Here is a 23,657-nt window from a genome sequence, read left to right on the forward strand (position 1 = left end):
CCCTCGCTAATTAAAAGGAGCCCGCCGTGCCTTCACCTTCCTACTCCTTACCCTCACCCCCCCACGCACACCTTCTCTTTTCTTTCAGCCTCAAGGGTGTCTATGATGTGGAAATTCACGATTGATTCTAAGTTGTCTGAACTCCCACTCCGTGTTTCCAAGAGACCTGAAAGTGTGAGGTTCCAATTTGTTCAGAAAAGCCATGGGGGTCCATTTAAACCTGACAGGGGGGCTTTTTTGGACACAGCTGCTTCCATGTCAGAGCATTGGACAGGGAGAAAGAAAGCAGGAGAAAGGAGACGGAGAGGTAGAAGGATGCGGCGACAGAGGCTGAAGCTGTTCTTTTCTTCATTTCTCTTTTTAAAAATGAGAGAGCAGCGAGAGCCTGGGGTAAACGGGGTCACACTGATCTGTCATAACACTTCTTAAAAGCCTGGATGGGTGAAGAAACTGCGAATGGACTCCGAATGTGCTGTGACAGGCCGTGACATGACGATTTCGGTGGGAAAGCGAAAAAATAAATGGCATGCTGTTTTCAGGGCTGAGGTGGTACATCTTCCCATCAACCCGAAATCAATAATCTATCATGCGATCTATCAGACTGGGTGACACAGAATAGATTAGGGTAGGCGTGGGCCCAAATCCACAGAGTGTGGCCTTGAGAAGGAACCATTTAGCAGGACAAACATGATTCAGATGAATGTGTTTTACAGTGCTAGACATTCTACAGAATCACAATGTCCACTTAGCTTAGATTGGCAATATCAGTGTATTATTTTGTGTTTTGTAGAATTTAGGAATGATAAAAAGAAGTAAAAAGAGCATCCGGCAAAGTTTGGGTACCCCAAGAGATTTGATCTCTCAGATAACCTTAAGCTTATTAAGGTCTCAGAACGTAATAAGCTTGTTAAGGCTATGGTGTGCTCACAAGCACTGTTAGGAAAGGCTAGGCCATGTAAAAGATGAAGATTTCTAAATATTCTGACTCCTCAAACCTTGTCCCAACAATCAGCAGCCATGGGCTCCTCTAAGCAGCTGCCTAGAACTTTTAAAACATATAATAAAAAGATAACTGATGGTCACAAAGCAGGAGAAGACTACAGAAGATAGCAACGCGTTTTCAGGTCATCTCAGTTCATAATGCAATTAAGAAATGTCAGTGGACATGAATGGTGGAGGTCAAGCTGAGGTCTGGAAGACCAAGAAAACTTTCTGACAGAACTGATAGAAAGGCTAATCAGAACTCCCTATCTAACTGCAAAAGACCTTCAGGAAGATGTGTCAGACTCTGGAGTGGTGGTGTACTATTCTATAAGTGTTCCGGTGGCGTCTTTCAAAGGAATATCTTAATAAGCCTGATGTATTTTGGTCGTGTGAGGTAATGAAGTAGAAATAGGACTTTCTGGTTGGATTGAGCTACAATATTTTTGGAGAAACAAAGGATTTCATGAAAATAAAACTGTTAAATTTAACTGTTAAGCAGTGGGGTAGCTTGATCATGCTTTGGGTCTGTGAACATTTTAGTGGTAGTGGGAAGAATGGGTTGAATTAAAGACCAAATTTTGAAAGCGAACATGGCTGTTAGAGCAGAATAATGATCTTAACCACACCTCAAAATCCACAATGGACAACCTCCAGACCTAATCATCATCGGAAATCTGTGTATAAACCTTAACAGAGGCAGTGTCTGCAAGATAGCCCAGAACCTTCATACATGTAGAAACCTTTTTGCAAAGAAAATGGGTGGAAATACCCCAAACAGGAATTTTACATCTCTTATCTGACTACTTTACAACTTATAATACTCGCCATTATCTTTAAAGTGATGTCTTTTGGAAATCAGGTCATCTTTTTCTCACTGAGCTTTTCATAGTAACACTATATGGATAAAAGTATTGGGAATAACTGTCTCTACTGGGAAGGCTCACCAACTCACCTCATCCCCAACTCCGCAACACATCCCAGAAGTATTGGGTATATGGAGCACCATGATTCCAGAGAACACAGTTCCACTGCTCCACAGTTTATTGCTTGGGCGGCTGTTTATCTGCTCCAGAGAGTTCTATTCTATTGGCAATACTTCTCTACAGGGACTAGACAAGCTGTGTATGCATTTGTACCTCTGTGCCAGCAATGGGTGCAACCAAAAGTAGCTAAATGCATTCGTTAGAAGGGGTGTCCACAAATATATGGACATATAGTGTAGTGGTGCCGAAACGGTCTCTGCAAAAGCGTCCTAGTTCTGCATATACTAAATCTAGCCCAGAGGAACTGCCACAGCTGCATCACGGCTCTTCTTTCTGGCACACTGTAGCATCCTGCGCATGAAACTCACCGGTTGGTACTGAGTTTATGAGACACTCAATCACTCCTCTTCAAAAAAGATCACAAGAGAATGTGATGTCTAAATTCCTTTTCTCCTCCAGGCAGAATTTACAGTAGTTTATGGCAGCACTACTGAAGCTTAGCAGCCAAGAAACTCTCTAAATCCACGTGCTTCTGTGCAACAGCCTCATTCAGCTCTTCTGCTGCGATGCTAAATGCGATTTAGGCAGAGATAATATGCCTTAACTGCTGTCTGAGTACCTCACGTCAGAGATCACTTGCTCTCTCCGTGTTAACAATGGGAGCTATCCCCAGAGAATAGGAGCTACAAGAGCCCACGACACACACATCCAGAAACAACAGCGTTCATGACTGGGCTATAAATAGCAGAGCCTGGGGAGTCTCCTCCTCATTCAGCCAAATGACCGGGAGCCAATGCTGATGGCCCATATCTATGCCTAACATTGATTAGCCTGCAATATCGGAGGGTAAGTAGTGAACGGCAGGGTGTTGAATAGGGGAGTTTGACTGATGAAACATACGCCGGCTGCTTAATGGAGTAATAAAACTTCCCACACCCTTCCGAATCAAAGCAACCATTTACTCCTCATGTCCTCCTGCTGCTCGGTGCGAGCGAGCTACGTGAAATTAAACGTGGTGCGTGATAAATGCTAACTTCAGTCTAACCTGTGTGTGTGTGTGTGTGTGTGTGTGTGAGCACGCCCGAGTGTGGCCCAGACTAAGTGTGCGGGTGAGACAAAGAGTGTGTCGGTGTGTGTGCACGTCTGGTTAACCTTGCTCTGGGAGGAGGAGCTGCGACCTGTAAGCACATTAGCCAGTGCAACCTGTCCGTCTCCTCTAAAGCCTCGGCTCCAATCCAGCAGGCTCTTAGCAGGGCAGCACCGCTGAGGAGCGCACAACACCTGCATGAGTCGGAGCGCCAGTGCTTAGTGCTCACTCACTGATGCAACCGGGCCACCGAAAAACCACTGGAAAAGCAGAAAATGCTGAAACGGCTGAGTCTTAAATCTCACCCATAGCAGTGCAGGCTCAGGGGAGGCTGAGGGCCGCTGCTTAGTGCTGGGAGCAGGTGATAAAACACTGCTCACATACACACCATTCAGAGTTTACACAAGGGGCATAGCAGGACACAATCCTCATTTAGAAAACAACTTGCAAATGGCATTGGGATACCCTTAACAATGATAACAAAAGGAAGATGTTGCAAGACGTAGAGGTGAATCACACTGCGGCAGCCAATTTGATCTGGTTGGTACAGACGTGCTCATTAGAACTAGGTTTGCCATTTTCATCGGGTTAGTAATCCAGTAATCTGCCAGCAGTTTGGGACATGCCTTCAGTTTACCATGATTTGGGAGAAGACTGTAAGAGAGGAGGGAAAACTTCAGTTCTGGTGGCTTCTGCTTTGTGGTAGGAGACCAGTCCCCTCTCCGATATGTGGAGCCAGGAATGATGGATGACAGGGTTAAAAGGGAGGTGATGGGGTGGTAGAGGGTTGTGCAGGCTTGTCGTAGGCACATGACCAAGGTAGGGGCTGTATTTATAGGCCTTTAGATTAGGAGGAGAGGCTTCACAAAATTCCAAAAATAAACATCTAAATGAAATCTGGTCAAAAATGTATAGAAATTTGAGTCTATCATCTTCTTACTGGAAGAAAAATGCTTTGTTACACCATTGCTATTGTAAACATTTCGGAGAATCATATTTTGAGAATGCTGTTTTTAGCCAGTCAATAGGTTTTGGCAGTTTCACTAATTTCTCTTGGCTATGTATCACAATACAGCCATGTATATTGCACAAATATTCACTTTGTAAATAATCTGAGTATCATTTAGGGGTGTGAATTATGGAAAAATTTCAATTCAATACATTTTTACAATACCAGATTTGTATCATGATATCATGACTACTAGTGTCAGGGGTTAATGATTTTTTCATTACAAAAGGCTGCACTATATCCCAATAAACAGAGTTAATGAAATATTAGCCAGCTAGCCAGTGTTCTTTAAGTACTAATGGTCGCCATGGTATATTAAAAAAAAAAGTGTACTTACCAGTGGACTAACAATTTATGAGGATAATGATAAAACAGGTATCTCACAATAATATGAATTATATTGCAGAATTTGTTTATAATATTTGTAGCTACAATAATATCAACTTCTGCTAACACATCTATGGGAATTTCAGTGGGCTTTGTTAGCAGGCTAGCAGTGTGTATGCATTTGTACACTGCTGTTTAAAGGTACTAAAAACCGGCTTCACTTAAAATAACTGTCAAGTAATTCGCTTTGCAATCAATGTACTACTGACTTTTGAATAATCAAGTTTATTACATCAAATATATATATAAAAATATATATTTTATTCAATATGGATTGCTGGTTTGAATCCCAGGTCATGCTGCTTGCCATCAGCAGCCTGAGTCAGAGAGAGCACAATTGGCCTTGCTCTCTCAGGGGTGGGTTGATGGAACACTCCCTACATTACTCCTAGTTTGATGTTGGTCAACACAGGCGTCTGTTAGCTAACGTTTAGGACCTGTGGAGCCATGCTTTCCTCCGAGCGCGCTGGCTACCTTGTGGTGCTGCATCAGCAGCGGTTTAAAAAGAGAAGGTGGCTTCATATGTATCGAAGGACACAAGGGCTAGTCTTCCTCCTCCTAGTGTTGGGGGCACTGCTAGTGATAGGGGGAGTTTACATGGACGGGGAAATGGGGATAATAAAATGTATAAATATATATGGTATATAACAATAATTTAAATCTGTGACAACATCATGTAAATTCTGGGGTTTTTTTCAGTACAAGTAAAAGCAGGGGGCTCCATCAGTGCACAAGCCGCTTCTGTCTGTCATTTAAGGCCACTAGGGAGAAAACATCAAGTGTAGCAACAATTTTTTTTAAATAGCATTCACACTTATAGTGGTTATCGGTAGCTTTACTGATTTCTCTCAACTATTTTTGGCACGTTGATTCTCATGACTGGAGGTACGTGACAAAAAAACCTTATGAAACTACAGAGGTCCGGGCCTTGTCTACCTGTCTAGCTCCTGCTGTGTTGATGGAGGCTGTGAGCCGAGGCTAACAGCAGCCTCTGTGTCACACTTTCAGCAGGCTGGCGAATTCTGAGGCGTTTATGCTTTAAAAAATGAAGTGGAGCATGTAGATGTGGTGTGAATTTGGGCACCATCACTGATATTGTGAGTGAGAAACTTTGATATTCATACTAAGCTGATGTGGCAAAATGAAACTACTACTGCTTAGACGTAAAGCATCTTTAGCCTGGTATTAGCCAGCTGGCTACTGTTCTTATTCTACTTTAAAACATATTCTGGCACTCATACAACTAATGATCCGTTTAAAGTGGAACGAAAAATTGCAACAAGAAGTTGACTAAACTTCATAACAGTCTGGTTAATAATAGTTAATTTTTTTTTGCAGAATTATGACTACAGTTATGGCTGCCTCAGTTTTTGGGGAACTTATGGCATGTGTTTGAATGAGTCTGTGGTGTTGAATACTTTAAATCAGTAACTAGTAGGTTTTTATTAAACATATTTTGTCCCATCACGAATAAGATGCATAATAATATCAAGATAATATTAAATATCATAACATTCAATTATTACCCAAGCCTATTAAGATGCAATGAATGATAAGCTCCCATAAGATTTCATTTTAAGATATTAATAAAAAATGTTTGAGAGTTTAGATTAAATTAATATAATATAAATATCTCCCTGTTCAATCTAATAAACTGTGTGTTCAAATGATCTGTATTTAAGTTTTTTTATTTTGTTTAATACCACTAAACTGTTTAATACTGTTTTCTAATGTACCACATTCATGTTCTACCATATTTATATGAAATATATATATTTTTTTAATATAATATAGTTTTTTTATTATTATTATTCAGGTAACTATTTAAATATGTTTATTTTTGTTGTTTTGTATTTGTTTCACAGTACAGTTTTGGTATCATTGTATTAATTCTCTTGGTTAAGTGAAATAATAACAATGTTACAAATTAAATGACAATATTAACAATGTATGCTTACTAATCTGTGACTGGTGGACAGTTTGAATGGTGTAATTTTACTTATTCTGTAAATGCATATCACCAGACAAGTGATCCCATTAAATTTGTCCAGGCCAAAAACAAGCTGGTCCATACTTTTCAATTATGCACACCCTAACAGAATTATTCCACATTTGGTGAATGGAGAAACATTTGCGTACGCCGCCACTTTGAAACGCGGGTTTGGTGAAAGCCCTTTTTCCTCTTCTAATCCACGAGAGACGCTAGATTATTTTCATAAACAAAAGCCTCGGTTATGAATGTAGGCCAAGCTGATTTCAGAGCATATGCTGGGGACAATGGAGCCCAGACCAGAGCCAGCACACTGCCTCGCTCTTCCCTGTCAAGACTGGCAATTTCAGCTTTATGTGATTTGGCATGCTATATTTTTGTTTTGATAGAGCAAGTCTCCTCCACTCTCAGAATGGAAGTAATGGGTATGAGAAACATGTGATTTCAGCAGCGTGACAATAAGACTATCAGCAGGCTGGGGATGGGTTTCTTAAGACAGGGGCCAATTAAAGGAGCGAGATGGAAGAGTTATGGCTTGACTGTGGTTTGAAGTGATGTTAGCATGTGGTTTGGAGGATGAACTCAGGATGCAAAAGCACTTCGGAAAAGAGCTCCAATAGGGATGTTGCGGTTTTACATTTTCACGGCGAGACAACCTAGTCAAAAATTTCATGGTTTCATGGTTACATTATACACTGACATTATCCTTAAACAATATTTTGAAAATGTTCTTTTTCCTCTTTATTTCTTGTGAGGTGAGATATTCAAGCACAGAATATATTTGTTAAACATTTGTTTTGTGAAATAAACAAAAAAAAAAACAAAACAAATTAAAACACATTATATTATTACCTGATTCTTTTTTAATCCCCATTTTTCTTTTTTTCTGTCTAAAGCTGTAATTCCCAAAATAGATGTCAGAGCAAACATAAACTTTGGCATGAGGCAAAACAATGACACTGAACAAGAAATTCCAGAAATAGGAATATAAGTGACACATCAGTTGTGGTTTACAGTACCTAATGTTACAAAATAAGGGTTGACTGATCCAATCCGCACTCTGAATAAGCTCTACAGCGCATCCAACAACAAAGGAAGCAATATTGGTAGTTTAGGTATTAATAGACATAGAAACTGATTCTGGTTCTGAATCTACTTGCTGATATATAACTTGCTGTTATACTTTCACCTCTGTGTGTGTGTGTGTGTATATATATATATATATATATCAGTGTTTCCTCAAGGATTTCTTTCAGCAGTGATCGACCACCACTCTTATCTGACTACAATTCTGAAGCAGCGGCAGCTATGTTAAATATTTGTAGCATTAACACTGTGTGTGTGTGTGTGTGTGTGTATATATATATACACACAGAAGAACGGCCACTGGTTGAAATATGAAGTGTGTTATGAGATATGGGAGTTCTTGTGGTGCTCAATATGGTACTTGTTTACAGATAACCCCCCACCCTTCAACAAAAAGAGCTTGCTGGTTATGCTGCAAGTAGAGGAACGGTAATTTGATGTAAAATGTTCAATATTCAGAGCAGATCGCATCCCATCGTCAGAAATCATAAAAGATGAAAAACAAACAAACTGTATTTTATTACTGCATCAACAAGAATTTACAAACAGTGCAAAACACTGATTACACCAATTCACTAACGTTACAATGCAGTGACCGGCCATGTTTCCAAATGTTTGTTAACAGGAAATCCGTTCTATAAAGTGTGCTGGGGAGCTGAGAGGGAGAAGGCTGCAGCTAAATTAGGCTGAGTGGGGTGTGGTAAAGCATCTCATCATACACGGTGACTAACTGTTTTAAGCTCCAATGAGTAAGATTAAGCATCACAAATGCCCAGTAGTGAAAATCCCATATTTAACATTAAAACATGAGAAGGAGGGCAAAGACACCCCAAAATAACAGCATAGACAGATATTAAAAACCGTGCTTTTTAAAAATGACATCATCTGACTTCAACTACTCAGGCTAAGATAAAAATGAAAATGTGTATTTTGCAAAGGGCTGTTGTGTGATAATAAAAAAAAAAGTGAGCTGGCAAAAAAACTGCCCATTTCAAAGCAATGCTTATTTCCTACCCTGGCGAGATAATACATTATGTCATACATTAAAGTATTCAGCATGACGTCTGTCTCTCTTTCTTTCTCTGTCATTAATAACCCCCTGTGTTAATGATTCTGCCATGGCTATGTTTTGAAGCGGGCAGCTGCAGACATCCGGAAAGAAGCTGCGTTTGGGTGTTTGGTGTGAGGCCAGAGGAGCCCCAGTGCCATTAGCCTGTGACACTGGACTCTGACGAGCAGCTGTCCCTAATACCCCCCAGAACAGATGTGCTGCTGCCCTTTCATCTCCTTGCGGGAGCAAACGGCCAGCTCGCCGCTGCTGCCGCTGCCAAAAATAAATCAAGTCAGAGTATGTTTCCATTGTAGTAATGGAGATTAATTCGGAAACACCCGGATTCAGATTAACCCGGAGAGCATGAATCACCCGCCTGGCCATTCATTGTAAAGGTACTATCCTGTCTACGTCTGGCCTAGTCCTGCGCTGATGGCTAAAGTTATTAGGCTCCAGTCAGACATAAGGTAAGAGGGCTGTATGTGTGTGTGGGAGAGAGAGAGAGAGGGAGAGAGAGAGAGAGAGAGAGGGGGAGGAATTAGACAGATAAATCTGAACAGCTTTCTGCAAAATCAAATTAGCGCCCTCTCAATCTTATCAGCTGGGCGTTTTTTTCTTCCTGTTTTTTCAACACTTGAATAGTCTATTGAGAAACTCTCTCTCTCTCGCTCTCGCTTGCTCTCTCACCATCGTACTGTGAAACAACACAATGATCATCCCAATAGATCTTCAGTGTCAGATTATTCAACAGCAGACTGATGAACCCCACTCAGCTCTCTGCACTAAGTGGATGTATCACAGCCTTGCTGAAAACAGTCACTCATTAACACATGGCTTCAGAGAATCATCAGATCAAACACACACACACACACAAACTAACTGTCTGCACAATAACCCAATGCATATTGTGGTTGGCATGGCACCATGGATAACACCATTACCTGCTGGTGAGCTGCTACCCCATGTGGGTGACTATGCTGCGCTACACCAATAAAGTTCCTTGGGTAAGACTCCTAATGCTACACTGGCCCACATCTGTAAAAGGAGTAACCTGTTTGTTTTTTATTTACAGACCACGCCTTAAGATAAAGCGGGAGGATGGACTCACAGAATATTTTTGGCCTGGAGTCCGGCTCGGCTTTACTGTGGTCTGCGTTAGAAGCTGCCCCCTGTTGGTGTGGTGAGGGATGGAAGAAAAAGAGGGGAGAAGGTGGAGGTGGGTGCAATGTTTGTTTGACGCAGAGTTGAACTGAGAACAGGAGGTATATAAGGGACTTGAGGGACAGGAGGAAGAGGATAAGGCGTGGTCCTTCTCTCAAAATGTTATTGTGTCATAACTCCACATATGTAATTATGGGCGGATTGGTGTAAATAATAATAGTATGATGACCAAGGCATTTAAATTTTTTTTTTTTTTTTTTTTGCCATATGCTGATTTCATTAGGTATATGTCTTATAAAGGTTTATGATGAATGGACAAACAGAAATGATCCAAACTCGCTTTTAAGTTGCACCTATTGCTGACACTAATGTATGAATGCACACATAGAGCTGGTCTAGTCCCTGTAGAGAATTACTGCCAATAGAATAGCACTCTCTGGAGCAATCTATTGACACCATGCCTAATGCCAGGCTCCACTGAGCTGTGGAGCAGTGAAACTGTGTTCTTTGGAATGATTGTGCTCCATCCAATACTTCTGGGATGAGTTGGGGATGAAGTGGTGATCATCCAACATCCTGGCCACACTACTGCTCTTGCTGCCGAATGCAATCACGTCCAAATTCTCCAACATCTAGTAGGAAGCCTTCCCTGGACAGTAGAGACGGTTACTCCAACAAGTGCAGAATACACTCATTGTGAATACCCTTGAGTTCAGAAGAAATAATGAATGAGCAGTTGCCCCAATCATTTTGTCCATATAGCGTGTATAATATTGAACCAATGATGCGTTCACATGTATTCACAGACTTGTATAATAATAATTGTCTGTCATATGGGCTAATTTATGTTTACTACAATGTTAAACAGTTGTGGTCAGACGTTTACATACACTTTTAATGGAAATCAATTCCATTTCAATGTTTTTAGTGATGTCTTTCTATGGCAGAATAAATGTATAACAGACATTTTTAATAAAAGGAAAAATACAAGAATTTGGTGCACAGGTTTTAGTATTTTCAGTTTCTTGCCATGGCTAAGGTCTCCTAACTTCCTGATAGTGATCATGATTGACTACAGCTGGTAGCTGTAGTCATGTGCACACATTAAAAAAGTCCAAGGAGCTCAGTGCGGATCTGGGCAGGATGGTCATAGATTTACAAGTCAGGACCGTGTCTTGGAGCTATTTGTGAACAACTCCAGATTCCAAGACCTTCAGTTCATAATTGCAAAATAAAGCCATGTTGCCACCTTGCCATGGTCGGGAAGAACACCCAAACTGCCCCTGCTCCAAAATGGACACCTTTGAACTTGAAAAAAAGTTTGCAGCTGACCACATGGACAAAGAAAAGGCCTTCAAGGGGAATGTTCTATGGTCAGATGAGACAATGATTGAGTTGTTTAGCTACAATGATGTATTCAGCCCCAAGAACAATGTACCAACAGTGTACAGAATGGTGGTGGTAGAATCGTGTCTGGGTCTGTTCTGCTGCTGGTGGAACTGGTACATTGCAAAAAAGAGATGGAGTTTAAATTAGGACAATGACTCTAAACACAGAGCAAATGTCGTTGTCCTGATCTTAACCCTATCAAAGACTTCTGGACTGTGTTTAAAGGTCGGGTCTGTGCCAAGAAATCAACACATTTAATTTAACTCTACCAATTCAGCCAAGAAAAGTGGGCCCATTTCCAACCAGATTTCCTGCCAGATGCTTGTTGGTGGCTTCCAAAAGCATCTGGTCAAGATGCAACTTGCCCAATGACATTTAACCAAATATTAGCTGTGCTGTATGTAAATCTTTGACCCTGTATGTATTAGACCTGTTTTTAGATCATATATTTTGATATAATTTGACCTGTATTTATTTAGGGAAAAATATTCAAACCTGTGCAAATTATTGTTTTTTTTTCATTCAAATCACAGAAAATAAATCACATAAATCACTGAAAGCCCAGTACTGCCATGACATTCATGTACAAGACAAGTGTATGTAAACGTCAGACCACAGCTGCATGTCCTCTATTGCTGGGCAGAGAAGGCTTCAGAGTTCATTCTAAGAAAAAAATCTTAACAAGTAGGATTTGGTGTCTTCCAGAATTTGTACTGTTCTGTGGTGATGTTGAAGCTTCTGAACCTCCCTGGATTCGCCACCAGAGTCAGTCAAACCTCCTGTAAAATGTACATTTTTCTATATTCAATTACACACAGAACAGCCCTAATATTGAGTAGGTCCACCTTGTGCTGCCACAACAGATCTGACCATTGGAGGCATGCTCCTCTGAAGTAGTTCTGTGGAATCTGGCACCAAGACGGTAGCAGCAGATCCTTTAAGTCCTGTAAGCTGGACTTAGTGACCCTGTTGCTGGTAGGTCCTGACCACAGCATACCATGAACACCCCAGACAACCTGCCTGTCACTTTGGAGATGCTCTGACCCAGTCATCTAGCCATCACAGTATGCTATTGCTATTGTTAAAAGTGTCTCAAATCCTTATGCTGGCTTTTTTTCCCCTGCTTTTTAACTCATCACCTTTAAGATCTGACTGTGACCTTCAAGATCAAGACACATGCTGCCTAATACATCCATCCCTTGACAGGTGCCACTGTAGATGATCAATGATGATCAAAGTTTTTTACTTCACCTGTGCTGATGGTATGGCTGATCGTTGATTTCTCTATCAGTTGTTGAGACTGATTTAAATCTGTAATATCCTGGTGGGCCTATAGGTACAGAGCAATAGAATTTAAAGAATTTGGCTTTGAGAGCCAAATATTAGAGACTAATAGTTCCATTTTTGAAGTTAATGAGCTGTTGCTAGTGCAGTATTAGATGTAGGCTATATTTGGTCGTATATGTCTTAGTACTTGTGTCTGTACACTGAATCAGATACCTATTAAATTCATCTGCTGTTTGCATCCTTATCTGAGCTTGAGTCAACCTGCTGAACCTCCTCGACTTAATTTAATTAGCTGCTTCTTAATTTACTTAGAAGCAGCTGTTTTTCATTATTTAATTAAAGTAATAATACTTTTACTTGAATATGAGCTTAGACAACTATATTCTCCTGTTTGTTTTAAGCATTTCCAGATATCAATTATAGAATTGTCTGTTATTTTAAGCGCATCTACGAGTTGCGGTTGACATTATACAGACATGCAGAGGTTTCTAGAGCTTGAAGGTAAACTCCGAAGGAGCTTGAAGGAAATTGCAGGGATTTGATTTAGTCCACTGGCTTTGGAATTCACTGATAAGGACAGCAGATATATTAGGTGTCAACATGGGAGGGACAAGTGACTGGAAGGAGATGAAATCAAGCAGAAGGCAAAGCATGTTAAGGAATCTCCCGTAACAAATCACAAGTTGTATTCTCTAGAAACAGCGACATCACAGCAGAGCATGCTGCTTGTTTCTCTACTCTTTAAATATCTGCTAGGCCATCAGATGCTAAGCTGTTTTTCACCAGTTTTCATTTGATGTGGAGACGCAGAAGGCTGACCTCAGGAGGAAATTGCCAGCAAAGGGCCTGCACAGAAAGCCCTAGGCTTACAGTGTGGTTCCTAGCAGCCGCCGCCAAGTACACAAGCAACAACCCAATAAATCACGCCCATTTCAGCTCTCACAGCTGATAAACGAGAACAGGTTTGATCTAGCTGGCTGCCTGACAGGATGATACTGTCCAAATCACACGATTACCCTGAATCTCACACTGCGGGACTACTTCATGCTTGTTTTCTTAATTATTTACAGAACTGCAGAGTCATCGCGTGCAGATTTCGTTGGCTTCGTTTCTCACTGAAGAAAGCTTCAAAACGCTGCGTCCAGCTTTACCAGAGAACTTGACTGTGGAGATGAGTCAGTGCACCAGAGGTGAAGAGAGGTTTTGAGACAACGTACTGAATAATTCAGAGTTTCTCGCTCGGTACAAATAGCCATCTTTTCGCTGACACACAGCATAACCTGTGTTTTTCCGCGAGTACGGCTCATTTGGCCCCGCGAAGGTAAAAGGCTCTTCCTCCGACTTTAAAGTTTAATTTGATCCACTGCACTTTGAAATCGTTCTGCAATTAATCCACTTTGCAAGGGAAATAGCTATGAAAATTTAATTATATTTCTCCATTAATTGTTAAGATTGTTAAGTCTATAATATCCTTGTAGGCCTATGGGCACGGAGCATGGAATCTCATAACTCAGAGAGTCGCCGCACTTTGCTTTAAGGTAGAGATGAAAGGGTACATTATTGTGCGCAGCCGCTTTTGACAGCCACAACCCTTAATTATGATTTGTCATAAAAATAATAAGTCACGGCCCTTCAGAATGACTTACTGTACACAACAGAATGCACTTCAGCACCCACGCTGACATTTATCAAGCTTCGGGATGAAAAATAATATCAGTAGCAAGCTCAGGGCCTAGTTCCACATTTTACATTACCATGAAGGATTGTGGTCTGACATGGAGATGCACGATGGGCTGAGATGGACTTATTTTATTTGACACAGCGATGCTATTGGGAAATTCCGATGTACAAGACAAACATTTAGACTGAAGCGATCATCTCTCCAAAGTCTAAACCTGTGTTTCTCTCTCTTTTTATTTCTTTCTTTCTTTTCTGCAAAAACTGCCAATGATTATCCATCTGACAACTACAATATTGGACAAACAGGAATGTAAAGCCAATGCATTTGCAATGAATAGCAAATTAAGGCACTCTACAGTAGAACCTGGCCTATTTAAGTAGAATCGTTGGGGAATTAATTGTCTACGGCAATACTGACAGCAATACAGGGGCAGTTTATAGCTTATGGAAAATTGCTATCTAAATAAAACTACAAATGAAAGAGAGAGAGAGAGAGAGAGAGAGAGAGAGAGAGAGAGAGAGAGAGAGGGGTAAGAAAGAGAGAGCAGGAATCTTCATGCATTTGCTGCAATTCAGTGGGAACTTCAGTGGGCACATAATGAGAACTTCATGTCAATCGATGGGTTACAGCCACACGGTACACCTGCATCTAAAGTGACCTAATCCAGTGAGTCATGATGCTAAGACCCTGACGTAGGCTAATGCTGTACAATGCTCCTTATTGACAAGGAGAGAACAGATACGACTCACTGGGGAAAGCCTCAACATCACATAAAGGTCACACAAAATACTCTTAGGCTGGTTTTAATTGTTAATGTAGAGGTTCTAAAGTATTTCAACTATGAGAATGACACACGCAGAACTGGACCAGACCAATCAAAACATCTAGCAGAAACAAAATCAAGATTTTCTTTTTCACCATAAAAGCTGCATGCAGGCCTGTGAACTCACAAATGATTAATGATCTGCACCAAAACAGAAAGCACATCATCGCTGTCCAATGAAAAACATGGTCTTCAAAATGGTAACTTTACAGGAGAAGGTAAAAATAAGAAGTGAATGCAGAATAAGAGTTTATTCCAAGTGATTTAGAGCATGTCTGTTGGTCTATTTACCCAGAGTTAGCTACACAGTGTACAGAACAGCTATAGGGTTTAAACCACTGAGAAACCTTAAAACGGATAGAAATGTGTGGTTTTCTTTGGATAGCAACCATATATAAGCTAGAGCCACAACACTGCTGACCCAGAAGAACCTTCCATTTCCAAGACAGTAACTTTTCAGATCATCAGAAAAATACATAACATCATTACAAAATGTATATTCAATAATGTACAAATATTTATATATATATATATATATATATATATATATATATATATATATATATATATATATATATATATATATATAATGTATTATATATAATGTATTATTATCAATAATAATAAAACTATACAAAATGGGTTCAAACTTTCTTTAGTAAAAGTAATGTTTCCATAGGGTTCTCTATATAAAATCATGGCAACTCAAAGGTTCTTGTCTATGATGGAAAACCTCTCGTAACAGTGGCATGCAAAAGTTTTGGGCATTCAAAACTACCTTTGGCCAAAGAAGTTATTTTTGTTAACATAATCAAGTCACATGTCCTGTTTGTGTCCAATGTGTCAGGATTGTTTAGATGTCCTTTGAAAACTTCAGACGCTGAATTTGGTGTTAAGATTGCGGGACTGGTTTTCTTCTAATTCCGGTTATTTATGTGCAGGTGTCGCTGCACAGTAGAGTAGTGCACCGCCACTCCAGAGTCTTCCGCGGTTAAATACAGAAGTTGGTTTACCTTTTGAGCAATCCTACAAGCAGTTCACCCAGAAAGTTTTCTTGATCTTCCAGACCTCAACTTGACCTTGACCTGTCACTTCTTCAATACATTGCAAACCGAGGATATGGCTACATCCTATTTTGGCTTCGTGCATTTTCTTTCCATGGAGGAATCCATGGCTGCTGATTGTTGGCTATAGATGATTGAGAACGAGCCATATAAGATAAGCCATAGAAATAAGATAATTAAGGTCTAAGGTCTTGCTCAAAGTTATCTAAGAGTTTAAATCTCTTGTGGTGCCAAAACTTTTGCATGGGGCTCTTTTTAAAGCTAAAAATAATACACATAGATGTTTGCTTAAAATGTTGACTTCAAGTGTTTCATCTTTAACTTGATGTCTTTTGGAGATCAGTTCATCTTCTACTCACTGAATTATTCACAATAACAGAAATTCTGACCTGGGTGCCCAAACCTTTTTCATGCCAGTGTATATGAATTTTTAAGGAACCCTTTAAACAAAAAGGTTCTATATAGAACCAAAAAAGGTTCCACTGCTGTCATGAGATAAGACTGAATGCTCCAACATCTCTGAAACCAGACTCAAAATAAATAGGATGTCTGGACGCCCAGCTGGCTCACTTCTACAACCATCACCTGTTCTAATCCAGTTCCTCTAAAAACTCTAAAGCAGCCTCTGGCATGATCGGTCACTCTCTGGCTAACAGGTCAGCCTGTGTGAACGCCTGCGTCCGTTTGAGCGAGCATTTAACGTAATTAAATAACGACACTTACATTCATTCATTTAAACATGATTAGACCAGAGCTGGACGATGCCTGGCTGCTGTAAGCACTCCTATAAGTAGCCTATAGAGCGTTTCTCCCTGTAAACAGAGCACAGTCACCACTCAAAACAAAGCTCCTACCTGAGGAACACTGTCTCTCCTTGCCGGACGGTGATATTGTCCATCACTTTGTTGTCAGACTGAGAGTCCCCCTGGCTCCGGACGGGCAGACCTGCGGGGACAACAAACAGCAGCCTGAGACAGAGCAGCAGCGAGCGTTTCCAGCAGCCACACACTTCCATCTTCAGCTCCCGCGTCTCCCTCGCTCGCTCCCTCTCTCCCTCTCTCTCTCTCTCTCCCTCTTTCTCACACACTCTCGCTTTCTCTCTCTCTCCGAGACTCCGAGCGTCTTCCTCCGTAACCACTCGAGCAGCCGAGGCGCCGAGGAAAGTGAGTCAGTTAGCCATTTTAGTCCAGCGCTTAATCCAGGTAGAGGAAAAATCCCCCCACCCGTCCCTGAGAGTTAGATACGCTGAAGCGTCTCTCTTTCTCTCTCTCTCTCTCTCTCTCTCTCTCTCTCTCTCTCTCTCTCTTCTGATTAGAGGAGGCTGGTGTTCAGCATTGTAAAAAAAAAAAAAAAAAAAAAAAAAAAAACAACAACAAAAAAAAGAAGGTAAAACCCCGTGCGGCTCCTCGGCGATATCCTTGTGTTGTCTGACCTGGGCGAAACCCCCGCTATCGCTGCCACTGTGCGCGAACTTTGCCTAGTTAAAGTTGAGGCGGAGGGCGCGAGCAGCGGAGCAGGCTGGGCGAAACGTGATCGAGGGAGGCTGCGCGTTCACACACAGGCGCGCGCGCGCGCGCTCATAACCACGTCTCTGTGAGGCATGTCCTCTCACTTTTCCCTGCAGTAGCTAATCTAGCTTTTAGCTAATACTGCAATCTACTAATCCACCACTGACCACCTCTGTATGCCTGCCTGCTGCATTTGTATAAAAGTGAGTAGTTTTACTCGCATTATATTTTCCTGCAAAAAAAAGCAAAAAAAAAAGGATACCCAGAAGGTTAGTTTTAACGCCCATGTGGCCATTACTACACTAGTAGACTATTACTATCAGGTGTGCTCATGGCCGTCTCCTTCAAAAGTAACCAGTACAGACAAGGTTAGTTTGATGACTGGTCAGGTCTCAGCTGGAAGGACATGATGTCTAAAGGTTTAAATGAAAAGGCCTCCCTTTTAAAAGACCCCCTTACAGAGTCCCACCATCATCATATAAACAGTTGGTCCCTACAATTACATAAACACATGGTCACACATTCTTACAAGCAGGTTCACTTGCAGGCAGCAGAAAAGAGTTTGCTGGGAAATGTTCTCCGAAAATGAAAGAGAACACCTGAACACCTTTTTTTTTTGTTGCAAACTCAGTTTAGCTGCTCTGCTTTTAAACAGGAGAAGGATACAGGCTAGGCTAGGCTGACATAAAGAAGTAGTGTGATATCAGGACACTTTCTCTGAGGTATGGTCAAACTTATGGCCAGTAGAATGAGCATAAGGTCATCAAACCTGATGCCAACCGTCGGCTTACGAGTTAAAGCCTCCCAGCGTCGAAACTGAATTTTCTAAAGTGATGAAGTCCACAGCTCCTACTTTTGGGATCTGTTGGTGTTCCAAAACTAGTTACCCAACATCCAGTACTTGACATGATATTGGCTGGCTGGTTGTGGCGCAACGGATAACACCACTACCTGCCGCTGAGCTGCCACACCATGTGGAAGATTGGGGTTTAATTCCTGGTCTGGGTGACTGTGCCACGCTACACCAATAAGAGTCCCTGGGCAAGACTCCTAACACTGCACTGGCACTACACTTTGTAACGTGAGTAACTTTGTAAGTCGCTCTGGACAGGAGCCAAATTCTCAAAGCAAGACAATTCCAATATTCCAATATAATATATAAAACTGCCACAAAAGAGGAACAAACCCTGCACTGATGCCCTTGATTTTATAGAGCACCTTTGAAAGACTTTTACTACAGTAGTAGATTATTACTATCAGGTGTGTTCATGGCCGTCCCCTTCAAAAGTAACCAAAATTGATCTTGTCCTGGTTGAAGCAATAAGTGGACAACCTTGTCTAGATGGCTCTCAAAAAAAGGGTTCCACAATAGTTATGAGTCAAACAAGATTTATATAGAACTTTTTTAAAAGGTTTATTCAAATTATTAGAAAAGTGAATTGTAATTTACAGTGGATGGTTCATTCATGTTTTCAAATTCAGAATAATACCAGGGATTATTATGACCTGGGGTTATTGTTACAGCTTGTTTTATAGAAAGCATAAATGCGAACAAAGTGGAAGAGTGTGTATGCTGTTAAAACTCGTGACCTAGCAGATTCAGTAGGTAATAACCCCATGAATTATTACACTCAATAACAATAAAAGGGTCTCCAAATGGTTCCTTCAGCGAGGCCATAGAAAACCATCTTTGGTTCCATAAAGAAAAGGATTGGGTACCATTTACTTTTGAACCAATACTAGTTCTTGTCCTTTTTATATATACAGTTTATATATTCAGTTGTATTAAGCAGAGATATGATATAATAGCTAATTAAAATGTATGTTTTAAAGGAGCGCTGATTTGTATGTATTTTTATTTTTACTAAATGACGATGTTTGATGAAGTTGTCCTCAATTAAATGTCCACCATCCATGGATGGGTTTTCTTCTTCAGCATTGGCTGCAGGCATGCTACTACCGTTAGCAGCAGCTGTTGTGGGGGACTTGGCTTTTTCAGGGTATGAAATGCAGTATCCTTTTCAGATTTTAGATCTATCTTGTGTTAGACCAGGTGTTTGCTCAGGTTGGAAGTGCTACCATGGCCAGCTTCATATTTCGAGTTACAAAAATGTAACCATACTTAAGACCACTTTCAGCTTGCCATGGCCCTGACAGCACATTACACTGAAATCTGATTCACTGAATCGATACCTGTACGGCACCCAACCCTAATAAAGGAGCATGTTTGCAATAGAGTGTAATAGAGTGAGTGTGAAGAACCTTTTAAGGGTCTGAAGAACTTAATCCATGACTCAATGTATTTCAGTCATGTCACAGCAGGCTCGGAAATAGCTACAGAGCTTCAGTCAAAGGTCCTGCTTCGACACTACTGTTAAGATGCTCCCCTCAGCCATCACTCACCACTCGGAAGCTCGTCAGACCTGCTTTTCGCCAGGGGCCACTCACAGCGCAAGGAAAGGTGAGGACCCCAAGTGAATTTTTCAACCCCACTGAAGAAGAGAAAAGACTAGGAAGTAGGAACATGTGTTCAGCTTTGGAAGAACATAGTGGTTCTCATAATGTAACACGTGAATGCGTTATCAGCACGCTGTTAATGTGTTAACTTTGACACTACTTGTAAATACAATGTGAGATGAACCGAACATGGCTTAAACATGACTGCTACAGCCCCAAACTTTAAGTAGGTGGAGAAGAGTGGGAGAGAGTTCGTTAAAAAATTTTTAATCACATATTATGATTAAAGATTCTGTTACTCTGCTCTATTTTCCACTATTTCAGAAGCATCTCAAATTCGGAATAGAATGCAGAGGTAGCACATGGTAGAGATCCTCCTACGCTTCCAGGAGAACTATTTGTTTGTTGATGACTCACGACACTGCAGCGGTATTAATCTCAAGCATGCTGGTCTAATGAAACTCAGCGGCTAACATACCTTAGCTGAGGAGAATCGGTGAATAACGAAATAAACAAACAACCAAATGTCACTTTCACTCTTTTGTCATTCTGGACCTTAGAGGCACATGATTATTCACAATGGACCCGCTCCCAAATGAGTTCAATTCAGTTCTTATCAGGAAATCTTTAGAACATAGATTTCACAATTAAAACATTAACATTTACTAGCCTCCTTCAGTTTAAACTAAAGGTACATTTAGGGAAGTTACTGGCCTTCTTGACTGTGATTTTATAAACATCATTAAATAACTTTTTATTGGCTACTTCTCATGATACAAGATAGCCCTTAAATGTGTGTGATTTTTTTTCCCCCCTGTCCCAGTATAGGCCTACCTTAGCACTGCCCTGGGTTTTGGTGCTCTAGAGTCATTATTGCAAACAGGTATAAAGGCTTATGAGTTATGAGTTGAGTTCTAAACACATTACAGTGACATGTACATATACACTGATCAGCCATAACAGGGAACAAGGGGAACAAGAACAATAATGATCTTGTCACAATAGCACCTATCAATTTTAGGCAGTTAGTTCTTGAAGATGACGTGTTGGAAGAAGGAAACATCTGAGACACTTTGAAAAGGGTTCAGTTGTGATGACTAGACTAGACTAGACTGGGTCAGAACATCTCCAAAACAATCAGGCAGGTCTTAAGAGGTGGACCTGGTATGCAGTGATCAGTACCTACCCGCAAAAAGTGGTCCAAGGAAGGACAACTGGTAAACTGGTGACAGCTTAGGGTCACTGAAGCCTCTCAACTTACAGGACTCTGTGCCAGATACCACCTTCAGAGATGTTGTGGTGGCACAAGGTGAGATCTTCTCAATATCAGGCAGGTGGTTTAAATCTTAAGGCTGATCAGTGTATATACATTAAGAGTGAAACACAATGCTACTATCTGCTTAAAATACCTGTACCTGTATTAGAATGTAAACAGTAAGTGGCCTCAGGCTGAAGTTCCCATTTAATGTTTGTTGGGTCCGACATTTCGTCTTACCCCTATGATTTTCTGTTCAGCATGTTCAAAAATGTGTAAGGAACGTGCAGGTTCATATAAATATTTTAAACTGATACTTTGGAGACCCCAGCAGATATCTGCTGCCCTATGCTCAGCCCATGATCTGCATGAGCTATATGGAGCAGTTACTGTACTAGAAAATGACATGGGGGGTGAAACAGACACCATATTTTATTCACTAGATATGTGACTAAAACATTTTTGTTTGTTTATTTTGTATAGAAATATGTTTTTTTTTTTATTTTGGAGCACAGTAAGGTCATCCTGAGGTCATGCTACTGGAGCAAACTGCTGACGTCCGGACAAGCAGAGTTTTCGGTGAAATCAGGAGGTCATGTCTGGTGTGAAGTGGGTTCAACAAACAACTAAGTAGCAAGTTGTTCATACTGATGGAAAACTAGGACCTTTACAAGAATAGTGAATAAATAAAGAAAGAACAAGGCCTGGAGTGCATCCTTTCATCCTTTCAGGTTACATCTCTAAAACACTTTATGGACAAAAGTAATGGGATATTTGTTCATTTATTATTTCTTATGAAATCAAGGGTATTAAAAAAGAACTGCTCCTGCTTTTGTTGGAGTAACTGTCTCTGCTGTCCATGGAAGGCTAGATTATCTTCTACTAGATTATGGAGCATTGCTGTTAGGATTTGATTCAATTTGATTATATTCAGTAACAAAAGCATTAGTGAGGTCAAGATGTTTGATGATACCCACCCTACCTTATCCCCAACACATATCAAAAATATTGGATGGCGCACCATCATTCCAGAGAATTGGCAATTGCGTAAATCTTTATTGTCATTGTTTAACCCCCCCCCCCCAAAAAAAAAACGAACTTTTATTTATTAAGTTAGGCCCATTTTGTATTGGCCTACTGACCATTAAGTTTCCATTTTTATGTGATGAAAAAACAAACAAACAAAGAAAAGCAGAGCTTCATGGTTTTGTTCCAAAGTATATTATGTACACTAAGGGTGCTTTCATTCATTTCATGTCTTTTTCAGTCCGGACTTTCAGACTTTTCAGTTTGGTCCAAAACAAAATAGCACATGTGAAGGGTGCACAGTCCAAACCAAAGAACCAAAATTTGGTCAGACCAAATAAAAGTGTAGTCTCTGTCCGGATCAACTGAAGCATGGTCCGATTTGTTTGCAGTGTGAAAACGCTTTTTTTGGATGGTTCAGACTTTCGTACCAATTGCAAGAAGTTGAGGCAAGTTATCGCCACCAATCAGACAACCGAAGAAGAAGAAGAACCAGAAAAGCAGCAAAAATGAGTCATGGTAACACATGGAGAGAGGAGAAGCCGATAAATTATCTGTCGACTTCGATATAATTGCTGCACGTTCATTTTTCAAAATTGGACTAGTGCCTGTACTGTGCCTGAAGTTGAAGTTGCTGGTAGTAATGCCATAATATTAGCAAAAAAGTAGTAATGAAATGAATATGTTTATAATTTTATCAGGTAAAGGCATAAAGACAACACATCGATGTCAGACTAACGCCCTTCTACAAACAAACTAGTGTCAAGAACAGGAATATTCAGACCACATAGGTGATGACGCCAAGATTTAGGCATATTGTAAAAAGTACTTTAGTGCACTTGCAAAAATACTGTGTGAAACCGAAAGTAACTGGACCTAATGTATACAAAGCCCATATATATATATACACACACACACACACACACACACACATACACAGTATGCTATATATGCAGAATGACAGTAAGGCTGGAAATCATGATGGCTGCTAGGTAAAGCAGACAGAGCTGCGCTGTTAGCACACTTCTTTATGCGCACCGATCCGCTCAGCAATGCTGCGTGGGCAGCGTTTGAAAAATGCAGTAGCATTGGGCATATTAGCCTTCACACTCCAGTGATGGGAATGGGAATTGCCTGCAACTAATACTCAGAGAAAACAGTGAAGGAAAATAATAAATGAAAAAAACAAAAAAAACAAACAAAAACAAAACTTGTAATTTCATAATTTCATTACACAGTAAGGCTTTCAGAGATGCATTATCATAGAGACACTGACACTGGAAGAAAGAGGAGGCTACTGTTTTGTAGGACGAATAAAACGTGAAATCTGGTGAGAAACTGAAAACATCCACAACAAAAACTTGTTGCAAACTTACAGTGCTCTCTCTGCCCACACTGTTGAACATTTACCTGTGCACCCGCAGGAGAT

The 23,657-nt window shown here is 40.6% G+C and overlaps 1 protein-coding gene across 1 annotated transcript in view; it reads right to left on the reverse strand.

Moving 5' to 3' along the window:
• Positions 1–23,657, reverse strand: part of ntm (neurotrimin) — a 423,702-nt gene that overhangs the window by 114,046 nt on the left and 285,999 nt on the right. The window contains 1 exon segment of the mRNA XM_072659079.1: positions 16,837–16,927. Within this exon segment, the coding sequence (XP_072515180.1) occupies positions 16,837–16,927 (91 nt within the window).

The sequence above is a fragment of the Salminus brasiliensis genome, chromosome 16, assembly GCF_030463535.1.
Source record: "Salminus brasiliensis chromosome 16, fSalBra1.hap2, whole genome shotgun sequence".
NCBI lineage: Eukaryota > Metazoa > Chordata > Actinopteri > Characiformes > Bryconidae > Salminus > Salminus brasiliensis.